The sequence below is a fragment of the Microtus oregoni genome, unplaced genomic scaffold, assembly GCF_018167655.1.
Source record: "Microtus oregoni isolate MIOR12 unplaced genomic scaffold, Mior012 000000F_ref0000247, whole genome shotgun sequence".
Taxonomy (NCBI): domain Eukaryota; kingdom Metazoa; phylum Chordata; class Mammalia; order Rodentia; family Cricetidae; genus Microtus; species Microtus oregoni.
This window is the reverse complement of record NW_024543059.1, coordinates 64,559,554-64,575,424: the sequence shown is the minus strand read 5'-3', so window position 1 is coordinate 64,575,424 and position 15,871 is coordinate 64,559,554. Positions and strand designations below refer to the sequence as shown.

The following is a 15,871-nucleotide window of genomic DNA, read 5'->3' as shown; positions in this document are numbered from 1 at the left end:
GAAGCAATGATGAAGGACAAATCTAAGTAGGCATCCTCTACTTGTGCTGTGTGGCGCTGGCACAGAAGGTAACAGGGAAGTGGCTGAGATTCTGCACCAATTCAAAAATGAAAATAAAGGCTTCTGTTGCGTGTCGGGATGTGGGTGTGAAAGGACAGGTGGAAAACTTTGATTTGCGAAATGTGAAACATTTGACAAGGTCTCACCCTTGCCCTCTCTCTTTTTCTAGCTCACTTTGTCTTTGTTGGTTTGTTTGTCTTTCTTTGCTGCAGTATTCTGTTTCCCAATAATGTGAGCCTTGCAGTGAAGAATTCTATATTGTATAACCTTGTGTCTTCAGGGCTTAGAACAATGCCTAGGCTATACTATATGTTTAGTAGATGTGACTGACTGGAACTCCTGATGAAGAACTCTGTGTGGAGGTCCTGAAAACCCTGAGGATGAAAATTCCTCTCTGTATAGGGATTTGTTTTATGTCCTAAATGTATTCCCCATTAAATTGCTATGAGACACTCTTAAAGGATAACTATTAACAACAGCTCTTAGAAACAACATACAAAGGTTTTTACAGACATTAGGTTGAGGATTGAATTAATCAGATTGGGCAGAGGGGAGAATTGCACTATTGGCAATCCACAGGAAGGCCTGGAGCTGGGATGGCCCTTGAGACAAAGGAAACAAGGGACCTCTGTTTCTCCACATTGACTAGTCAAAGGATATGGATACCCTCTTCACTTCCTACTCCCACAAGCTTATGGCTCTGAATGGCACAGCTTCGTCACCCAGTTCACAAAAAGGAAGGAGGGCTTCATCACCAGTACCACCTACAGATGGGATCAGGCTTGAAAGACACTCCAATGGAACTTCCCCATGATCTCCATATAAGATTTAAATTAATTAAAAATTAGCTATTAATTACACTGAAAAGAGAAGTGTGATGGACATTAACCTTTACCCCACTTCTCTACATACTCATAAGTGCTAAGCACAGTAAATATTTAAAATTGCAGCCTAGACTTGATACCAAATTAATCGATAGCTGTTTAAATTAATTAATAAATTATTCCAAAGGCTGCAGAGTTCCACACAATGGGTTCTCATCTAATAACTTTTGTAGGTCCACAGATTATTTAAAAGATCGTGTTTTCAATTTTATATAGAAATGCGTAAATTCTTACCTTTATTTTCTATATCAAAATTAGATATGTATATGTAAAACCTATCTTTATTTGCTATAATATTTAAACTTCACTCTTTAACTCCTTGTTTTCAAAGAGTTTAATATTTTAAAACAATCAGAGGCCAAGCTCTTCTCTGGAAACTTCTCCTTCTCTTGATAATTCTCAAGAGTGGTTTGCCAATAATTTTGTAATTAAATGAACTCACACATGTGGCCAAAGTATACCATCTCATTCATGACTATTTATTTACATAAGTATTCAACATGATGAAACTCAAAGAAAGGACTTCACTTTCTCTCTGTCAAGGGTGCCCCCTACCAAGTCGACCTTCCTCATGCAGCATGCTTGTGGATTTCAGAGTCTTCCCCACACCAAATGAGTTTTGAATTCAAATGTCCTCTGATTTGTGATACTGGGTGGATATTCATCACATAAACAGCAATTCCAGCTTATATTTGTCACAGTGGAACATCATCATAGAGCAAAGGGTAAATCACTGTAACCAGTAAGCTCTACCCTTAATATATCTATCCTCCTCCATCATTCTTTCATTAAAAAATCTGTTTTCAGAAATGTACGAAGAGAAATGAATGAACTATTAATGTTTATGGCCAACAGTTCACATATCTAAACTCAACCAAATAAAAACCTACTGATACAATATGAACAAAGGAAAAATAAGAAACTTAAAAGTAAATATTTAGCAAATTAGTTGCAAACATACCTTCCCTGATAAAACTCCTTCATTTATACTAGAGGTGTCAGTTTTCCCGAGTGGGGATAACTTCCCCTGCAGAGGGACATGCCCTCAGGAAACATCCAAGGACATACTCCAGCAACCATCCTAAGGAGAGGGTGTTTGTTTCCCACATGTTTCTATTTCAAAGAATGGAGAACCTTAAAGTATAAGTGAGGAAAGGAGAATCCAAGCAAACTGTTGAGCAGTGCTGTCAAGGGAAGATTTAGGATCAATATTCTTGCTGTCATAGATGCTACAGCAGTGGTAGTGATGGTGGCTGTTCTGTGTTGTGATTTTGGAAGAAGGGAACGATATGAAAAGAGCAACAGTTAAGGGCACTTTCCTCCAGATCAGGCTGTATTATGTTCAAATCCTTGTTCCATCACCAACAAGTAAAACATTGGTCTCATTATTTAACCTTTCTGCGCCTTAATACCATGAACTATGACATGACAATGATAGGATTACCTTGAGATTAAAGGAAATAAATTTTGCAAGCTTGTAGCAGAGTGCCAGGACACAAATCAAGTGCTCCGTGAATGAAAGCAGGTGCCCATTCTACCAGCTTCCACAATTCCAATAATTCTATTCACTTGTTTTAAAACTTACACATGCTAAGCAAATTCTGAGAATGAAAAATTCTCTTCTTCCTTCATCCCTTGATGTCTGTCTCCACTGTCAATCCAGAAGGCTGAAACTGTCTCCTGATGCACACAATGAATGGCCATAATTCCTCCCCATGCCAGAAGATAGAAGCGTGAGCCACGGGCGAACTGCTCTCCTACAAATGTTGGGACAGTAGGATGTATGTGCAAGGAGAATCCATCTTCCTAGAAATTCAGGACAGATTACTGGGATACCTCTTCAGCCACATGCCATAACCTCTGAGTCACAGTCGTCCCACAGGGGCTACCGAAAACAGACGGGTAGTGTCAGGCAGTTGTTGGAAAGAATAGAGGAGAACCAAGGTGACCTTTCTGCCTTCTTCCCACAGCTCACGGGGCCTTTCCACATTGTCAGAATTGCCTTTTGACCCTCCTGGAAGTTTGCACCAACCTTGCTCATGTTTGTGATTCTGTAGAATTTAACGCACTGTTTTAGGATACCTGTCACTGATTGAAATGTGATGTCAGCTATAGCAGTCACCTAAACTCTACTAGTGTCTATGCTCTCAAAAGTAAATATATAAGCAAACTAAATCAAGTTTAGTAATGTATTTTGTTTAATCTCATGTGTACAAGAGCTTTTCAACCATATAATGCATAGAAACACGTATCAATGAAATATACTAATCTTTGGGTTCTGTACTGTACATACTTTATAGAACCTCTCAATTAAAATTCCCCTAAGGACATATGCTCCAAAGTTTCACATGGCTAGTCAGGACACATAATCTATAGAATGACCATAATAGTATTAATAGAAGTGTTACTACTGAAGTACTCACTGTGCATGTATTGGCTGTTCAGTCCTTGCAAGGACTCTGTGATGAGTGAGATTATTATTCACACTTTATATGTAAAGAAATCTTAAAGCAGAGAGTATAAAGTTCTACATGACCCAAATTTATGCTTTAATCAATACACTGAGAACAAATAAGAGAGGAGATGACAACACTGTGTTGCCATCAGAGCCCAACCCTGTCATTCATTTAAGCACTTACTTGTCTTTATATTTTCTTCGTTTTTATTTACTTTTATGCTGCTTATCTCCCCTAGAAGAATGCACCCCCTCCAAAGATCAAGGATTTTTTTTTTGCTTTGGTGTTGTAACCCCAATGCCTAAAACTAATTCCTTTTATGCATATGACTGTGGTAAAAAAATGGAGATAACAAATAAATGAAAATATTGGGCATATTGATGGGGCAATTCTGTAATTATTTTTATGTGCACTTAGTAAAACAAGTTTGTTTTCTGAGGAACTCAAGGACATCTCTAGGAAATGATTGCCTCTGCGCTTCCCATAGGTTCCCATAAGCCCTCTCCTCTTCATTTTCACCAGCACTTAGCGATTTCAAGTACACATTTCTTCATGTGTTATATGCCCATAGTTTATATTTTATCCCTCACGACTCTCTTAGAAAGTCAAATCCATGTAAATAAAGATGTTTTATTGTTTAATGATGAACCAAATATATCTAGAACAAAATATAGCTGGAACAGGGTAGGTCTCAACACTGTTACAAAGGAGCGAATATATTAGCTGTTCTGTGTTCAGATATCTTCACTTAAAGGTACATGCAATACCTTTATATCACTTAAAGTGGTCATGTTGCTTTGTATGTTCATAAAAATCATATCTTAGACCCTTTCATGTTACAGTCCAATATCCTATTTGTTTGTACTACTTAGCATAAAAAATTATTGAACAATTTAGCCTAATAATGTATGTCTTTAACTAGGCATTCTAAATGACATGGGCCATACCATGAACTTAATACCTTTCTACTGAATGTCTTGGCAGAATACAGCAGATTTATCAATACCAAAATAAATAGCTTATTCACTAATGTGCAGTTCTTAGTTTTGGGTCTAGTTCTTTAGGCAATCCTTGAGCTCCCAGTGTCCTGTTATAAATGACAGGGTCCATATTTTGATTTCAAAGAGATTAACTACATAGTTTAGACATTGTTATATAAGGGAGGGATATTTTTTTAACAACTTTACCCTTGTTTTATTTAGAATTCAATAGTTATGTAGCAGTAAACAGTTCACTGTGGTTTATATGGTAAGATAAAAAGCTAGTGCCCACGGCTGATGTATTTTCTTAAATACGTGTGCTTTTGTCTTTGGGCAAAAGCTCTCAAGTTTCATGATACCTCACAAACTCGTGGGCATTTATAAGCCACATTTATTATGGGAGGTAGACGAGTAACTGATAAAAAACTGTTTCATAGTTACATTCTGGGGAAAGTCATCCATCCCTGTTTTAGGTAGCGTGTGAAATTTGACATTAAAGTGTGTTTTATATATAAGAAAAGAGAAGTTTGTGGCTTAAATGCTTAATTGCCAACATACTAACTGCAAGCATTGCATTCTTCTTGTACTCAGCAAAGAAAACCATAACGTTTCAGAATGTCAGGTTCCTCATCTATAAAGGTGGCATATTTCTTATTATTTATCCCTAAGACATACCTTTGAAAATATTGAGATGACATCTAATCATTTTTTTCTGAAACTAAAGATGCAGTATGAATATAAAAGTGTGGCTTGCATGGCTATTGTTCTCTTCCCCTTTTTGTAATGGATGTCATTTGGACTTCTAACTCTAAAGTATTTTTTCCTAAAGCACCCTTCAGCAAGACTATCTGAATACAAATGTATTTGTCCTATAAATGCCCTAAAGTCAAGAAATAAGAAAGAATGGCTGGGGTGCTACAACTTTACTTCGGGGACTATATTCACTTGAGATTCATCAGTTTAAATGATCTCAGTGCAATGAAGGAGAGCAGGCCCTGGTACATTAAAGGCATTGCCAGCAGGCCCTCTTGCTGATATGCTTTCAGATGCTGCCCTGACCTCTCTCCTCAGGTATGAATTGTAATATTGGAGAAGTTCTCATGGTCAATTCTTTCAATTCTTTTTTTTTTCTTTTTTTTTTTTGGTCAGGGATTGTGATGCTTCCAGAAGTTCTTTTTATTTATTTATTTATTTTTTATTGAGAAAAGGAAAAAAAACAAGTTTCCGCCTCCTCCCAGCCTCCCATTTCCCTCCCCCTTCCCCCCCTCCTCCCACCCTTTTCCCCCTCCCTCTCCAGTCCAAAGAGCAATCAGGGTTCCCTGCCCTGTGGTAAGTCCAAGGTCCTCCCCCCTCCGTCCATATCTAGGAAGGTGAACATCTAAACTGGCTAGGCTCCCACAAAGCCAGTACATTAAGTAGGATCAGAACCCCGTGCCATTGTCCTTGGCTTCTCATCAGCCCTCATTGTTCGCCATGTTCAGAGAGTCCGGTTTTTAAGAAGGGCCAAAAACTTTAGCTCTGAAACATCAAAATGAGGTTACAAAAAACAGAGTCAAAATCTATTACCTTCCCTCATTCTTCTTACAATACTGTGCTGGTAACCAACATCACTGAATCCTTACACTGTGTCTGTGTTCTAGCCACTCTGATTCCCCAGGAATCCTATTACACAAGCCTGTGGTCACCCACATTTTGTCGATAACAAACTGGAGGAGTAGAAACATTAGGAAACTAGCCTGAGTGTCCCTTTTACTTGTTGATGGATCTGAAACTAAAGCAAAGTCTTCTTTCTGGCTGCAGTCTATGTCAGTGCACACAGCTACAGTCAGTTGAACAATTATTGACTTTCCAGTCCATGATAGCCAATGTGAGCCATTGATTTGGTCTTCCTGAATTTTCAATTATAAGTAATACGAGTTTAATATAATATTTTTATTTATTTATTTATTTTTAATTAAAAATTTCCACCTCCTCCCATTTCCCTCCCCCTCCCCCAATAAAGTCTCCCTCCTTTGTCAGCCCAAAGAGCTATCAGGGTTCCCCACCCTCTGGGAAGTCCAAGGACCTCCCCCCTCCATCCAGGTCTAGGAAGGTGTGCATCCAAACAAATATTTTATGATTTTTGTAAACACTACAAATCTGATAATCTGTCTCTGGGAGAGAAAGCCATGGTGAACTTTTCAGGCCCTAAGATATTAAGTCAGGCATTTTTCACTTTTAGTGAGTACCCAAAGCTCTGAAGATGAATCAAACTCTCTCCAAATATGCTGTTGCTTGGTTCTCAGCAGTTATTTCCTGTTAGCAGGCAAATTTTGAGGTTTAAGCATAAATTCTACTCTACTGTGACAACATGATTAGCCCCTTACATCATCAATGGAGGACAGGTACATTTTTTTTCCTTCTAAGAACACAAGTATTAATGTCTCATGTGACTGGGGAATTATTTTATTTGACAAAGGAGCACTTTGAAAATACAGTAAAACATTTTCTTTAATCAAAAGTGTATTCAGTGCCTCTGCCCATAGCACTTGTAAAAGGAATTAGTTGAGAAGTAACACAGTAGCAGAGCTACTGTGTTTAATTAGTGTGGGGTCAGATGTCTGTCAAAATGATTGAAAGTGGTCGGCAGACCATCACTGAAATATAAATGTCTACGAAGTTCAGGGTGTATGTTAATCTAGAGCTGTTTTGTTGAAACAAGCTTAGTTAGAAAGGTAAGCTAATGTCTGAAGTTCAACTTCTTGGTGAAAGTTAAATGAGTTAATGCTATGGCCGTCATACTGAACACTTGAAGCTTGAGGGGGCAAGACAGATGGGTATCTAAGAGACGGCATCTAAGAAAAAATTTTTAATGATGAAGAACCAAGAGATCAGAGATTATCATATAGAAGGAGTAAGGGAAAAAGATGTTGGTCTTAGATGAAAATTCAGAAGCAATGCAACCACTAAAGCAAAAAGAGATGTAGCCACAAGTCAAAATATGCTCACAGCCACCAGCATCAGTGGCAAAACTGTGGCCACTCATTAAAAACATCTGGAAGAATTGTTACCCTGCCAGCTCCTTCCTGATGACTAAATGAAACCTATCTCAAATCTCTGCCCTCTAGACATGTGTAATGTGCTTGTGTCAACATGGAGGGGCTACACCAACATGCACCCCCAGCCCCAAATCCATATGTGGTATAGACCACTCAAGTGAATAGCTTGAACAAGTGAATTAACCTCTCAAGATCTCAGACACACAATACATAAAGTCAGTCAACTGGACTATGAGAGTTGGGAGTTTTATAGCAAAAGAGAAATCCCCCCACCCCCGTCCTTCACTAAAGGAAGCTGCCAGATTATTTGGGACATTTAATTAAACTCTAGATTTTCTGTAGAGCTACTGTGTAATACGCACCATGCTTGAAGGTATACTTGAACCTGAAACACTTTCAGGTGTTAGATAAGCATGGAGCTAGGTCTGGAGGTGCAGATCTGTGATCCCAGGTGATGGAAGGCTGAAGCAGAAGAATTGCCAAGTTGTGGAGTAAATTGAATGATAGAAGGCATTCAGTGACAACCTGGGCAAGTTAATGACACCCTTTCTCAAAATATAAAGATTTTAAGGGTATTGGAGATATAGCCTAGTGAGAGTTTTTGCTTGCTTGGTTCGTATGAGGTTCTAGGCTCAGCTGCCATTTCTAGGAAAAAGTATATGGAATCCAAACAGGTTGGTGATATTATATCTCTTAGAAAATGGTACTATTCCTCCCCTCAGGTCAGGAAGTTTTGTGCAGTAAACTCCAGGGTAGAGATACAGAAGCATCACCTGAATAAAACTACCATTTATGTCTGACTTGTGGGCATCCTATGTAGATAGAGAAGGCTACTGAGTACACATGGTGATTACAGGGAAAAGAATAATTGATTAGTTATGGAAATCTGAGCTGTAAGGGAAGGCAGTGGTACCAAATATTTGCTATTCCTACTCTACGGACAAGTATAGATCATAATTGATCATGACAGTCTCCTGCTGTGCGTGGAAGAGCTTCAGGCTTCTGTGTGTAGCCATTTGAACAATGAATGACTTTATTTCAGCAAAGAATGTAGGGATAATTATATTGTGTGTGGTCATCAAGAGTTACAGGAATGACAACTTGTCTTTCCAGCCATCTAAAACTCATCTCCCTGACTCTGGTGTTAATAGTCTATATCTAATTAAAATATCTTCCTTCTTATACATTTATTGCTTAGCATTCTTTCTTTCTAAAAGCAGATAAAAGAACATAAATTTAAAATGATGTGATTCTGATTAAAATACTAAGAACTGAATCTTTACAAAATAACCTACCTCCAAAAATATATTGGCTGTTTTTTGTTTCTGCTTCTGAAACACATAAGTAGGATAACTATAGGGGAAGTCTCAGTGATTTCTGAAAAGCAGGAAGGAGAGTATAGGAAACATTAATTTTCAAAATTTTTAACATTGAATTAATTATAGCAATGATCTAAAATTGCAGTAGAAAACTGATCTAAATTGCGGTAGAAACCTGTAGAGGTCTGTAAAGGCCCTATAGAGGCCACATAGTGTTTATCAACTATTGGATTTAACCCTCAAAATACTGTTCCACTAACCGCAATTAAATTTAGGGATGTGGCCCTCAGAGACAGTATTCCTTTATGTTAGACGTAACAGAGTTGGGCAGCAAGAGAAAAGGAGTGCTTTTGTTTCATTTTCCTACTCAAATTTGTTAAAATTTAGAGAAAGACAAAAGTGGCCCATGTGAGTGGTAAGTTTCAAGGAAAAGAATCTTTGCCTAGTTTTCTGCTATTTGAGTTACATTTATAGTCCTGATAGACATGGATGATTCAAGGCTTGTGTTATACATGGTCAGTCACCAGCCAATAGGGAAAGGGGCTCTGCTAATGCTGTGGAATCAGCAGCAAGAACTCATTTTTAAACTAATTAGAGCCAGTACTCAAGACCATGACTCCCTCATTACCCTCTGCTTCCCATGATGACTGTGGTATTCGGCACTGGGGCATACATGGTAGACCAACCAGTTGATCATCAATCTGTGGTTCTCCGATGTTCGTTGTTTGCCTATAACCTGTCATGTTTGTCAGAACCAGATTCTCAGGGGCCGCCCTGAATAGAAGAGGTATATATTATCTGCCACAGCTGGAAATCCTTGGACTTCACCTTGTGAAGTTCCCATCAATCATTAATGACTCCCATAGTTGTAACTATGCCTTGTCTTGCATCAGTCACATTTGAGTAATAGTGACAGTGCCAAACATTGACATACTGTGATAAAATTTACTAATGTCATTGGAAAAGATGAGGTGTGGGGTTAATGTTTACATGGGTACTTGGCTATATTCTAATGTGACATTGAGGATTTTATAGGTGTCCCTGTAGCTTTTGTGGACCTAAAATAGCTCTGTTTTAGAATATTCACTTTTGTTCCAGCTGAACAAACTTAGGTAAGGGTTATGTAGTCAAGTGGTAAAGTCAAGACCTAAAACCACAATTCTCAACGAGCCTCAGTAATGCTTGCAGAAGTCTGAGTATTGCTTTTTTCCACACTGTGATAATTTGTAACCACACTATTGTGCAAAAGTTTTATTTGAAAGCCATGAACAAATAACAAATGAGTCTTTGCACACATGTATGTGTTCAAAAAGATATTCCTTGATTGAGCAGAAAATGATCAATTGATATCCCTGTCATTGCAGGTCTGATTTAATGTCTGATAATTGGTTTTCAGTTCATTGATTTAATAAGCCAATATTTATGTTCAGGAGTCAACTTGTCTCTGAATTCATGATTACAACCCTAAATTTTCTTATAATTGGTAGATTCAGTAACTAAATCATATATGTAAATATATGTGATTTGTTGATTATATGTGTAAAAACCGATAACAAAATCAAGATAACCTTATAAAATAATCTGTTAGTTATTTTATATAATACTAAAGGTTGTCCAAAGACAGAATTTACCTTTTTTTCCCCTGACATGAAATCCCATATTATTCTGAGCCATGTTTTCCATCTAATTCTTTGTTGACAAGTATCCATTTTTCTGTCACCCTTGTGTTCACTCTGTCTGCAAGCCATCCTCTACCTTCTATCACATTTCTCTGAATGACAGAGGATGTTGCTCACCTCCTCTTACACAGCCACAATATAGCATTATCTTATATTCCTTAATCAAACCAAAATATCAAGATTTTAAAATATTTGGAAGATTTTGTGGGCTTAAAGTAATGTTATCTTAGAAATTAGAGATTTATGAAGAACCTAAACCCAACCATTATGACAAAGTAATTATTTAATATCTACTGATAGTTTAGACACATCTATGGACTAGGTTTCCTACGCTAAGCTTTTTTCAATCAAGAAACAATGACCAGAGTCATGTGCACTCATGTGGCAGAAATCTACGTTGTCAAACTTTGTACTATATCCCAGCAGAAACTACAGCATCCTGCATTCAAATGCACTGTCCCATAATCATGAACAATGCAGTAGGGGCTCAGAATGCTCATTTCTCCAGGTACACATACCTCCCAAACTAATGACTGATCTTCATCACTGTGCCACATTGTGCTGCTGACCTCCGACCATCTCCTTAAATTTTAGTTCCAGTAGTCGCTCTGTCACCTTCCTCTTTGGGTTTCCTTCCACCTCTCCATTCTCTCTGTGTCATTTTTCTTGGGAGTCTTTCTGCTTAATATTTCTGCCCTGCTTTCTTTAGGCCGTGTTCTGTCCCCTGTCAGAAGCATTGATTTCCAGTGTGTCAGCCACTGCTGAGACAGCCAAGCCCGGTAATTGTTTCTCAGGGAAGGAGATGGTCTCCACAGTGAACATTTGGCATTTTTTTACATCCACTTATTTTGACATATCATCAGAGAAAGGTAATCCTAGAATATAGTAAGTAGAGATATGTGATGACAATAAGCATAGTGCTATATAAAGAACAGTTTCACAAAGAAATGACAAAGTCCCTAAATTTAATAGGGCTGTAGATTATAACCTAGACATTCTGTATAATTCCATTTGAGCATCATGTAGAAAGACTAAACTCAGTATGCAACAAGGGAACGTTATCTTCCTCACTTTCTTGCCCAACTCAACACTTTGCATTTTGATATAATGCAGTAACACCAAATGTAACAAGTCTTGCCTGCTAATGCTCTCCAAATACCCAAATCTCCTGGAGTTATAATCTACATACATTGAGGAATTTCTCTCCTCTCCTCTTCTGTTGTCAACTATCCACTAACTCTGTGACCCATTTATCCCCACCACTCTACACAATCTGGTTCTTAACTCTGACTCCTCACTCCTCCTTTAATCCATCTGTTATAGTAAGGGTAATATGGCAGATGATCTCAAATATTTGGTCTTGGAGCTTTGGCCATTGCTTACAGGGCAAAAAGGGTACTAATTAGCATGCCTCAGCTTATCATTTAAATCTTGTCTCTGTATCTGACACATCTTCACCTTAAACTTCAAATTTTACCATAAGCATGTAATTTTAAGTATCAGTTATTAGTTCAGGTGAGATGGAATCTCTTCAGAGTCATTTTATGCAAATAAGACACACCATATAGAGAATGTTTTATCCTATAAAAGTTATTAGCTACTATTTTTTTCCCATTGGCAACCATGCTTACCAAAACCCTCACCTCAGTACAGATTAAAAAAAAAAGTAGTTACTGTAACAAAGAGAATATGTTTATATTCTTGTGGGGGCACAAATGTATGAGAAAGAATTAGGAGAAGTGTGTGGTGGTGGCAGGATATATAAAAGCAAAGGTTAGCACATCCCAATACAGTACCCATTATTTTGCTGTGAGATTATGGATAACTTAATGAGCATATTACTCATTTGTAAAACAAGAATATAGTTGAGATATCTTTCAGGTAATAATGATCATTTGAATCCTAAATATTCATCGCAACAATACACTCAGTTTCATGATAATCCTCTCACGAATGCCCCTCTGACAGCATTTCTCTCATCCTTTGGAGAGGCTCTTGTCTTACCTCAGTTCACATCCAGCCATCATTTTCTTACAACCACCAGAATCTTAGAAGAATATCTTCTGTCCAGAAATGCAGCAATATAACAAATATATAAGTAAATTTTTCCCTCAGTGACTTTTTCTGGACAGTAGTTTCTAGAAGGAATGTACGAGAGCACATGTCTAAAGTCTAAGATTTCCACCCTGTAATTTAGTAGGCTACAATGGTTCTTCTAGATTCTTATACATTTTTTAAGGACATAGATAAAAGGACAGAGCATTCATTTTTTTATTGAAACCCACTGATTAAACTTAAGATACTGTTGTATTGTAGAGAATTGAGATGTACTTTACAAAGTAAAATTTGAGAGGTTCTTAAGAAATGACCTGAATATATTGAGAAAAGTAGACAAAATTTATTTAGAGTATAAAGCCAAACTATTAAAAAAATTTTATTTCATTCCAGGATGTGTTAGTTACAGATGTCTCCAACAGTACGTACCTGTGATGTCTGTAAGATGATAGGATGGTTTCTGACATTTTCATCTCTGTATTTTCCAAAGCTGTTTCATCTTGCTATAATAGCTCTAACCATACAAGCACATAATTAGGTACTTGGCATGTTTGAGAAGAAATGAATACTTAATCTTCTCATTGAAAACGGCTACATGATTAGAAATTAAATTCCTTCTAGGCTATTCTTAGTAACTACTCTGTTTTCCATTGTGTTTTAAAGACATTTCCAGAAGTCATATGCCATATTTATGGATCCTCAAAGGGTCCCATTTTCTAACTTCAGCAGAAGCTCACTTTTGATTTATGAATAAAAATATCTTGAAGTTACTATAACCTTAATAACATCAATTGTAAGAGAAAAATATATATATATGGAACTCTGTCTTTTTAAGATTCAAGACATTATGGTTCTTTAAATTAAAAATGTGACTATCACAGTAGGTAACCAAGAAATAATAAAGCATAATGAATGGATTTAAGTAGTTAATAAAATGATCTACAGAATATTTTTATTGTTGCTTAAATTCAGTACAGTTAAAAGCCTTTAACTTTCATAATTTCTTCCACATAGAATATTACTGCTCAGATTTTGGTATAATATCAACAAATGGATAAACTATAAAGATGTAAAATTATAAATTGGGTAAAGTTTTGACACTTTCGGTAAGATTAATGTTATTTAGTTTTGACATGTACTTTATTGCCTGAACTTTCTAGATCTACGGAAGACATTTGAGCAGGAACCCTTGGGAAAGGAAGTGTCTCTGGAACAGGAAGTCTTACTCCAGTGTCGGCCACCTGAAGGGATCCCAGTGGCTGAGGTAACAAAAATGCATTGCATTTAGCAGTTGGCACTTAGTTATTCTAACAGAGGCCTAATCCATGGCTAATGGTGCAGTGAATTAGGGCATGGCATGATGAATGGTTGGTAATGGAGTCCTAACTGCCTGCTGCTGGCAAAACAGATTGATTAGGAATTGATTAATGACTTGGGAGTCAATTAGAATGCCCCACTGGACAAAACTACAGGCAGCATGGTTTAATTTTATCATTCTCTTTCAGAACAATCAGAAATAGTGTTTTACTTTATCTGGCAAGTATAGAAAGAGATGCTATGACTAAATGTGCCATCACTTGTATGATTCAGATGGTGTAAAAAAGATATGCGTCTGTCTTATGAGCCTGCATTGCACATGCAAGTTTCTTTGGTTTTTATGTCATCATGGAGATCAGAAGAGCATATCCACTGTAATAGACATGATCACATCCATCCAGTATTATTTCAATTAGCTTATGAATTCCTTTGGTTCTCCTTAAATGAAGCCTATGGATGGATAGTGAAGTTTTTTTTTTTAATTTGGCTTGACTTTTCATTAGCAGAAATGTGTTGCTCTTTGAAAGGGGCTGTATTTGAGAAATTGCCTTGCATGACCCAGAGGAAAATGCATGCTCCCCTGGGGACACTCACCATAATGTTATAGCATCCTGTTGAAAGAAACTAATACTATGTCTTAGTTAATATATGTTAACAAATACCTTCAACCTCTAAAAAAAAAATTCCCTTCACATGATTAATAGAAGACTGCCTCAGAGTACGTAACATGATTTGCTGTAGAGTTCTACAAATCCAAAACACTTTCATTTGAAAACATTTGTTTATTTGTTAAGAGTCCTTGCTAGCCTCAAAGCTTCATGAAGTCATTTGAAAGTTTACTCTATATAGCATATGTGAAAAAAGACATATACCAGTTGCCATTCAGATATAAATATGGATTCAGTGGACATGCATTGACTCATTTTTCATACAATAAAATCCTGAAATTCTGCCTCTCCAAGAAATAAAAAACCAATATGAAACTTTTTAGAGACTAATTAAAAATCATTCATTTATTGTTGGATTTCTCATGGCTTTTCAGTCTTGAAGGTTCGTACAAAGTAGGAATCAGCTGAGGTATTCAGGCTCACAATAGCAAACAGTATCTGGTTCTTCTGAGTTAATACTGGAAACAAATTATTTGAAAATACACACAAAAAGGACTCCATTTTCCTGCCATAATATTTATATTTCTGTTCCTAAATTGCTAAACCACATATTTTCTTTTCATGTATTTCCTTTTTACTCTGAAAAAATGGGAACTATTTTCCCTTATAATGGACATCTCAGGAATCATCTGCATCATATCAGAAATTGCATGATTATCACTCACTATCACACAATACTGAATCAACATCCTGCTTCCCGAAACACAGGCTGATTTAGTGTGGCTGAAATGAAGGACACTCTTCTCTATCCAACATTTCATTTTAGTTATGCAATAGTGCATCTGTTGCCTTACTTGGGGTTTTAAGGCAAACCACCTCCAAAAGCCACTGTGAGTTCTGAACATCCTTAGATCAGAATGGACATCCATAATTTGCTGTCTCCTCTAACCACCCAATGAGCAGCATAGGCACCCATAGCCTTGCTTCTACTCAAGACAACTTAAAAGCAGAAGATCCTCAGAAACTGACTCTTGCAGAGTCTTACAGAGAAATCATGCTACTCCTGCTTTTCTTTTTTTTACATCTCAACAAAGTAGTTCACTTTGTCAAGGAGTGAAGATTCATGACTTCAAACTAATTGGCTATGAATGTTATGTGTATCATCACTGGGGAAGAGTCTAATTAACATTTAGCAAGCTCAAAAATCATATACCCATTTGACATTCAGAGAACTATATTTAATACATATTACTTTTTCTTTCTATTTTTTCCATTCAGAAGAGAGATCAAATGTACATGCTTAAAAGCAGGCTAATAAACTCCTGTGTAGATTCTTTTTAACACCATTAAAATCACCAAGATCAGAAAGCCAATGGCTGTCTTAAGATGACACTTTCCAGCAGCTGGGTGCTCAAGAGCAACAGAAAAAATGTAAAAATAATGGGATGAAAGATAGCTTGGGAGCTAAAAGATTA

At 37.0% G+C, this 15,871-nt stretch overlaps 1 protein-coding gene across 1 annotated transcript in view; it reads left to right on the top strand.

The window, feature by feature from the left end:
- The window catches only part of Unc5c (unc-5 netrin receptor C), a 329,934-nt gene that overhangs the window by 226,824 nt on the left and 87,239 nt on the right, over window positions 1-15,871 (top strand). The window contains exon 4 of the mRNA XM_041653981.1: window positions 13,632-13,735. Coding sequence (XP_041509915.1) covers window positions 13,632-13,735 — 104 coding nt within the window. The remainder of the gene's footprint in view (window positions 1-13,631; window positions 13,736-15,871) is intronic.